A 7,661-nucleotide genomic window follows, 5' to 3' on the forward strand; every position below is an offset into this window, starting at 1 on the left:
ACGGAAATATCGCAAATATGACATGGTTATCTGCTAAAATTGATTGCTTTAATTATCGTTGCTGGTATTACACATTTCTGTATAGCCTATAGGATAGAAGTGGATTTAGAAAGTCAACAAACGATACAACAAGACAAGGGTTTCAACAACACTTGACTTAGAAAGTTTTTAATTTTCTTGTTGTGGTGTCTAGTCTACTGTATATGTAACTGCTTACTTGAAATTATAGTAGTGCAAAATTACAAGAGTTTTGGTTCTTGGATCTTTAACTAAGCTTGGATATGACTGTTTTCTTCTTGTGCATCTTCTTCAGGTTGAGAAAGTTTCATCAACTCTTCTTCTTCTTTCTCCTGAGTTGCTTCTTCAGGTTGAGAAAGCTTCATCATCTCTTCTTCTTCTTTCTCCTGATTTGCTTCTTCTGGTTTTTGATCATCGACATAGTCGTGATAAGCATAAGAAACAAATCCCCATATGGCCAAAACCAATGCAATCAACTTGATTCCACTCATCTCATCATGGAAGAACACAACACCGAGAAAAGGAACAATAGGTAAACCAACAGTGCTTATGACATTTGAGAAAAGCGATGAAACTTCAAGGATCAAACCCAAACAACCAATGGAAAAAGCTTGCCATGATATCGTGGAACCGATGTTTATCGCAATGTAAGACACTTTCCCAAGTTTAAACTCTTCCATATCTGTCCTTAACGTTTTCCACCCACCACTTCCAAAAAGTCCAACCACCACAACACAAGTAGCTACTATAGATGGGTATGTGTCCATATCTAAAATCTCTTTGAAAGTGTGCTTCTTTAGAACCTTTTCAAAAGCATAATCTATCAACGAAAGCGTCAAAGAATACCCAGCTGAGCTACCAAACGCACAGATGTATCCAATCACATAATTGTATTTGGCCAAGGACTTTGAAGAAGATTCAGGCTCAGGTTGGATGACAAGAAGTGTTGAAGATAAGGTCAAGAGAACAAGTGAATTGAGTATAAAAGGTGTAATCTTTTGGGAGTTTAAGTAAGAGAAGACGGCATTAAAAGCCAACTGAGACGCAGATATCAAAGAGAAAGTTGAGACAGGAAGGTAGAGTAATCCAAAAGAGTATAAACCACTCTGTCCAGCAACAACCAAGCCAATTCCAATATACACTAAAGATAGTGTCAAGAAGGAGGTGGTTTCTTTGGTGATGGATTTAGTCTTGGAAGGCTCAGGATTTATGTAATTATAACAAGGAAAGGTTAAAGGAAACCCAACAAGTTGAACCAAGGTCTCGAGCCATGTACTCTTACCGCCTTTTTCGTAGTAAAGTCTACCTAAAAGAGTGGCCATTGTCTCTCCAGCTAAGAGGAGAAATACATAAAGAAACACTTTTATCCTCCACGAGTAGCTGTGACTTCTTTGTTCCGTTGAAAAATTCCTTGCATGTTCTATCATCAACACATGAAACAGAACAAGAACATGAGTATATAAAAGACAAGATCACAAGAGGCTCTATCTATGCCGAATTTTCGGATTGTTTGATAGATTGAATCATGTTCTTATGTGTAAACTACTTACCACCATTGACATGGAGACAGAGTTCTTGAGTTTCTGATTCTATTTCCATCATAGAAACCAGAGGGGGAGCTATATCTCAGGGAACAAATAAAGATGATGTATGCTTGATTTACTAATACATGCAAATGCGTTACATAAAGTATCTATAATATAAGAGAAAAAGAATTGAAAAGAGAGAAAGGTCAACAAACCATCTTAAGGTTTTAACCAAATAAAGATAAATAGTCATCAAAAAAGATATTCTATCATAAAATTTAGTCAAATAAAAATTACCAAATATATTAATATATTATTCTTAAATACTTACATAAAATAAGAATATAATCAGAAACACAAGTGAAGATATAATATTTTAGATAATATTTCCATCCTATTATCTTTTATTTAATACAAATAATTTAGGTAAATATATCCTGCTATATTAATTGGGAAGTACAAATATGAAACTAACCTTAAAATGTGTAAGAAATAACATTCACTTGCCATTAGAAAAGTTTAATTAATTAATTAATTTTTATTAATTATTAATAAACAAAAAAAATCGTAGACAGATCAAATTAAATCTACAAAATGAAATAAAATCTACAAAAGTAACTAAAATCTATTCGAATCTAAACTTATTCATACTTGAAAAAAAAATTATTAAAATTTTAACAGCTACGATTTTACAAATCTAATTTAATAAAATTTACAACTACAAAATTTTATCAACATTTTTTATTTGAACCGATAAATTTTTATCAAAAATCTAATAAAATAAAATATATATATCATTTCCGTTTAGCAACTTAAATTTTAAAAACTAATAAATAAAATAATAACAAAATAAATTAATATAATTTTTTATCAAAAAAAGTTCAGCATGCGGATAATAGCAAGGTAGTACCTAGTTATTCTTTTATTTAATAAAAACAAATATGTGCATATAAAATGAGGGAAAGTAAATGTTGTCAGTTTTGAAACTTAACAAATTACTAAAAAAGCTAGGAGTATTAAAAAGTGGCATACGTGGAGTAACTTCAAAAAGTGGGTAAAGAAGTCTCCAAATCTCTATATAATAAAAGACAAAAGTGAAGTGAAACAAACTTTGACAAACATGCATATAAATCCTAGGTAACTTTGTCAGTGTTGAAACTTAAAACTGCAAAATATTAATTGTGGTTGAAAATGAAAGTCACAAAACATGGAATAGAATACTCAAAAATGGTGAGTAAATTGGTAAATGTCTTAATTCTATATAGACAATTTAGTCTTTACAATAATTTGTTCCCTCATTTTAGAGTCTCTACTTGAATTTTTTTTTTTTTTTTTTTCTAACTTGATGTATTTGGTTTTGTGTCCTCTTATCACTTGAGTCTTGAACTGTATTCAGAAGTTAATAAAGATACAAGAAAGACAGAGAGGCCTTGAGTACACTTGATTTCTTAGAAAGTATCCAGTTTTATTCTAATGTCTACTACTTAAACCGTTAACTATATCATATTGTTGGTTCAAATTTACAAGAGCTTTGGTTCGTGGATCTTTGTCTAAGCTTGGACATGACATTTATCATCTTGTGGCTCTTGCTCTTCTTCTGGATTTCGCTCCTCGACATAATGCTGGTAAGCATACGAAACAAATCCCCAAATGGCCAAAAGCATTGCAACGAACTTGATTCCGTTCATCTCATCGCGGAAGAACACAACAGCGAGAACAGGAACAACGGGTAAACAAAGAGTGCTTATGACATTAGAAAATAGTGATGAAACTTCAAGAATCAAACCAATACTACCAATCGAACAAGCTTGCCATGATATCGTCGAACCGATAACTATCAAAACGTACGAGCCTTTCCCAAGTTCAAACTCATCCATTTCCATCCTCAACATTTTCCACCCACCACTTCCTAAAAGTCCAACCACAACTGCAATAGTAGCCACTAAAGATGGATATGTGGCCATATCTAAAATCACCTTGAAAGTGTATTTCCTTAGGATCTTTTCGAACGCATAATCTGTTAAAGAAAGCACCAGAGAATACCCTGCTGAGCTACCTATCGCGCAGATGTACCCAATCACATAACTTGACTTAGAGGAAGAAGAATAAGAAGATTCAGGCTCATCTTGGAGAACTAGAAGTGTAGAAGATGTGGTTAAGAGAACAAGTGAATTGAGTATGAAAGGTGTAATTTTTTGTGAATTTAGAAAGTAAGAGAAGATGGCATTAAAAGCCAATTGTGACGCAGAGATCAAAGAGAAAGTTGAGACAGGAAGGTAGAGTAATCCAAAGGAGTACATAACACAGTGTCCAGCAACAAGCAAGCCAAGTCCAGTATACACTAAAGATAGTGTCAAGAAAGAAGAATAAGTGTATTTGGTTTTGGCTTTAGTCTTGGACGGTCCAGGCTTTATGTAGTAATAGCAAGGAAGGGTTAGAGGGAACCCAACAAGCTGAACCAAGGTCTCGAGCCATGTGCTTTTACCGCCTTTTTCGTAGTAAAGTCTACCTAATAGAGTGGCTATTGTCTCTCCAGCTAAGAGGAGAGTAACGTAGAGAGACACTCTTAACCTCCATGAGTAGTTATGACTTCTCTCTTTTGTTGAATTTTTCCCTTCAGGTTCTACATCAAAACATGTTACAGAACAAGAACATAAGTAAGACAAGAACACAAGAAGCTCTTCGCTGAAATTTCTGTTAGAATACCTACCGCCATTTACGCGAAGATGGAGCTCTTGAGTTTCTGATTCTAGTTCCATGATAAGGAGCAATATCTCAGGGAACGAATAAAGATGGTGTTGCTTACTTATATAACAGGCAAAGGAGAATTCATAAATTATTCTATATAAATAAACTTTGTATTATTTTACATTAAGATTTCAGCTTTTAATATAATAATTGCTACTCCCTCCGTTTTTTATTAGTTGTCGTTAAGGTTGTTTCACACAAATTAAGAAAACCATTAATTTTATTGTTTTATTCCTTTTAAATATATTTTCTAATCTTTTGATTGGTTAAAACATTAAAACAGTTAAATAAAATTGGAATATTTACCAAACATTTGCATTGGAAATCCAAAACGACAAGTATTATGACACAAAATTTTAACTCTAGAATGACAAGTAATAAAAAACGGAAGGAATATATTGTTATACTTTGCTACTATCCATTACCCGGAAATTGTTAAGTGGCTCTCTTGGAATGAACCATCTCCTCCATTTTTGTAGGATCTAATATTTAAACAAATCAAATTTTGTTACCAACCACTATTTTCTAATCATATTTTTTCTTATTTTAGCTAAGAATTTTCCTGAGGGTACTAGTAATTTATGTATAGACAAAAGATTCAAACTTAATATGACCGATATGAAGAAAACGTGTCCCAAAAGAAAGCACAAAAGTCTACTACAAGAGAAACTTCAAAATGATGAATCGATCATAGTGATGATAGATGATGATTAGTGGCATGGAGGTGGGAGTTGAGTCCCAATGTAATTAACTCTAACGTTTCTACAAGAAGAAGAGACAGCTTCATCTCCTCTGTTACTGTTCTGTTTTCTTCCTTCATAAGAAGAAGAAAGGTCAAGATGAACATTCTCCAAGTATACTTTTTTACATGGCATTCCTCTGCTACAATGCAGCTGCACTGCTATCCGTGAAGATGATGTGCCTCTTATGTTCTTGAAATATATATCACTCAGCTTAACCTTCGAAGGTACCTACAACAACAACAACAAAAAATCAATCAAAACATCTCTCTCAGACCCATTTCAGTTAAAACATTCTTATCTTGAGTGTTAAAGAAGACTCACATTTGAAATGCAAGAAGAGAAAGGACAATAAGACTGATCAATGATGATTGGATTAGTCACATTGTTCATAATAATGTTCTGAAAAGTCATGTTGGTAGCAGCACTTAGACCAGGAGAATTAGCCCAAGTTTTGATCCTTATCCCATTCGTCGTACCACTCATCTTGCAATCCTTCACCACTAGCCCCTTCACATCTTTCTCATTTGGATATCTCCCTAAAGTCCCAATGCTTTAATTTCAAAAGAAACAAACCGTTTCATAAACTCAACAGCAGAAACAAGTTACAAAAACAAAAAGCGGTTTTGTTACATTTTTTACCTGATACCATGTCCTGGTCCACATTTGATACTTGTGATTGTGATCTGAGAATTTCCTTGTCCTATGGAAACACAATCATCTCCAGTTGCGATATGTGAACGCGAGAAATACACATTCGAGCTGCGTTCGATATGGATACCATCTGTATTTGGACTATCAGAAGGAGCAGTGATGTTGAGTCTTGTGCCCTTGAAGTCTCTACACTCTACTAACGCTATGTGAAAGAACTTGCTGTTCACTGAGCTTATCCTTCTTACAACTGTTCTGTTCATCCCCACAAACTTCAAGCTCTGAAATCAACCGCATGGTTTCGATTAAAGAAAAGAGAAAACTTTAAGATCAAAACTCAATGTTTGTAGAGTACTATTCTCACAGTTGGGAGGAGTTTGCAGTTAGAATCAGAAGTACAGTTATTAAACGGCCAAGCTAAAGCGCCTTGACCGTCAAATGTACCACCTCCAGTAAGCGTTAAGCCATTGATCCATCCAAACTCAATCCAACCACCGCCTGATCTATACTTTGAAAGATCAGTCGAGGCCTTGAGATGACCCTAATTTCAGTTACGTGAGCAATAAGAAACCATTAAATCAAAAACAAATGACAAAACAAAGACAGATTATGGAGAGTGTTGGAAACTACACTACCTTAACTCGGACAGTGAGATTTGATACGTTAGTGCAAGGACCAGAGAATCTGAGAGGACCAACAGAGAATTCACCTCTTGGGATTATAAGATGTACAGAGCTTGAAGATGATTTACATGCCTTGTCCCATGCTGCTACAAAGGCCTTTAACAAAAAAACATCAATTCATTAGCTGATTCTTGTCACTAAATAGATGAATCTACAAAAAAAAAGAACACAGATCTGTAGCAAACCTTGGTGTGGTCTCTGTGGTCATTAGCTCGAGCACCGAAGCTACGGACATTAACAAAGGAAACAGAGCTTTTGTCTACTCTGTTTCGCAGAGACAAGGTTCCTGCTACACAGGAGGATAATGTGGAGATGAAGATTAAGAATATTTTCAGGTAACGAAAACTCTCCATCTCGACCAGTGCTCCTAAAGATTGAAAACTGCTTTCCAGAGTGTTTTCGAAAGTTCACTTCTGCTTTCAAAACTGTAAATTTATTTGAAGAAAAAAAAAAAATTCATCTTTTACAGTTTGTTAACCGTTTTACTTTTTACCACCACGATCTCTCTCTTCTTCTTTCCCACCACCTCAGCTTGTGCCTTGTAGGAGCTTCGTGAGAGCTTAACCGTTCATTGGATCACAACTTTGGGCTCAATTTGGATTTTCATATTTTTTGGGCCCATTTACTACATTATTTGGAGAATTTTATTAAGCGATCGATTTGGATAATTTCGTGTTAATACAATCCTTGTAATGAAGATTATATATGGGAAAATCGGTAATTATATATCCCAGCTAAGGGGTATGTTCAATTCCAACATGATGTTTAACCCTGTTCAAATCCATACATTAAGTTAAATAAAATTTAAATTCAACACCCCAACTCTTCAAATTGTGCTAATACATACATAAGTTATAACGGTCTTAAGAAAGAAGAAGAAGGAAGAAAACGACGTCGTTTTGATCAAAAGAAGTTTTTTCTTTTGGTTTCAAAACGACGTCGTTCATATGTTGCGTCCACGTCAGAAGTCGTTAACGGTCTCTTAACACTGTTACGTCTTAGGTATGTATTAACACAGTTTGAAGAATTGGAGTTGTAAATTTAAATTTGATTTAACTTAATGTTTGGATTTGCACAAAGTTAAACATCATGTATAAATTGAACATACTCCCTTAGCTCAGGTATGAAATTATCGATTTTCCATTATTTATGTCCACTTAATTAGAAGTGATAATGACACTTAAATAGTTAAATTGAGTAATTGACGTCCCTAAAAGTTGGAGTATTGTATTTGTATCTGTCATTTGGATAGGAAGAGACGTATCAAAGATGTATGAGGAAGGATAGTGAATACA

The 7,661-nt window shown here is 34.2% G+C and overlaps 3 protein-coding genes across 3 annotated transcripts; all 3 read right to left on the reverse strand.

Annotated features, from left to right (window-relative positions):
* Window positions 1–7: 7 nt before the first annotated feature.
* Window positions 8–1,755, reverse strand: LOC104718500 (putative purine permease 6). Its single transcript, XM_010436257.3, has 2 exons — window positions 1,569–1,755; window positions 8–1,438 (listed from the first exon to the last, which is right to left on the reverse strand). Exons 1-2 carry the CDS (start codon window positions 1,618–1,620, stop codon window positions 270–272), a joined length of 1,221 nt encoding a protein of 406 aa, XP_010434559.1. The 5' UTR covers window positions 1,621–1,755; the 3' UTR covers window positions 8–269.
* A 1,163-nt stretch (window positions 1,756–2,918) lies between these two features.
* Window positions 2,919–4,303, reverse strand: LOC104718507 (putative purine permease 6). The gene is made up of 2 exons (XM_087467917.1): window positions 4,255–4,303; window positions 2,919–4,167 (listed from the first exon to the last, which is right to left on the reverse strand). The coding sequence occupies exons 1-2, from the start codon at window positions 4,301–4,303 to the stop codon at window positions 3,095–3,097; spliced, it is 1,122 nt and encodes a 373-aa protein (XP_087324043.1). The 3' UTR covers window positions 2,919–3,094.
* Window positions 4,304–4,922: 619 nt separating this feature from the next.
* LOC104718508 (exopolygalacturonase-like) lies at window positions 4,923–6,745 on the reverse strand. Its single transcript, XM_019230705.2, has 6 exons — window positions 6,552–6,745; window positions 6,319–6,462; window positions 6,048–6,224; window positions 5,675–5,964; window positions 5,357–5,585; window positions 4,923–5,263 (listed from the first exon to the last, which is right to left on the reverse strand). Exons 1-6 carry the CDS (start codon window positions 6,717–6,719, stop codon window positions 5,003–5,005), a joined length of 1,269 nt encoding a protein of 422 aa, XP_019086250.1. The 5' UTR covers window positions 6,720–6,745; the 3' UTR covers window positions 4,923–5,002.
* Window positions 6,746–7,661: the final 916 nt, after the last annotated feature.

The sequence above is a fragment of the Camelina sativa genome, chromosome 10 (assembly GCF_030686135.1).
Source record: "Camelina sativa cultivar CO46 ecotype springtype chromosome 10, ASM3068613v1".
NCBI classification, from domain to species: Eukaryota; Viridiplantae; Streptophyta; class Magnoliopsida; order Brassicales; family Brassicaceae; genus Camelina; species Camelina sativa.

Coding starts and splice junctions, on each gene's coding strand:
- LOC104718500 (XM_010436257.3), bottom strand. CDS start 1,620: ATGATGGAAATAGAATCAGAAACTCAAGAACTCTGTCTCCATGTCAAT. Junction 1,439..1,568: donor CTGTCTCCATGTCAATGGTG/GTAAGTAGTTTA, acceptor TGTTGATGATAG/AACATGCAAGGAATTTTTCA.
- LOC104718507 (XM_087467917.1), bottom strand. CDS start 4,303: ATGGAACTAGAATCAGAAACTCAAGAGCTCCATCTTCGCGTAAATGGC. Junction 4,168..4,254: donor CCATCTTCGCGTAAATGGCG/GTAGGTATTCTA, acceptor GTTTTGATGTAG/AACCTGAAGGGAAAAATTCA.
- LOC104718508 (XM_019230705.2), bottom strand. CDS start 6,719: ATGGAGAGTTTTCGTTACCTGAAAATATTCTTAATCTTCATCTCCACA. Junction 5,586..5,674: donor GGACCAGGACATGGTATCAG/GTAAAAAATGTA, acceptor TTGAAATTAAAG/CATTGGGACTTTAGGGAGAT. Junction 5,264..5,356: donor TCTCTTCTTGCATTTCAAAT/GTGAGTCTTCTT, acceptor TTGTTGTTGTAG/GTACCTTCGAAGGTTAAGCT.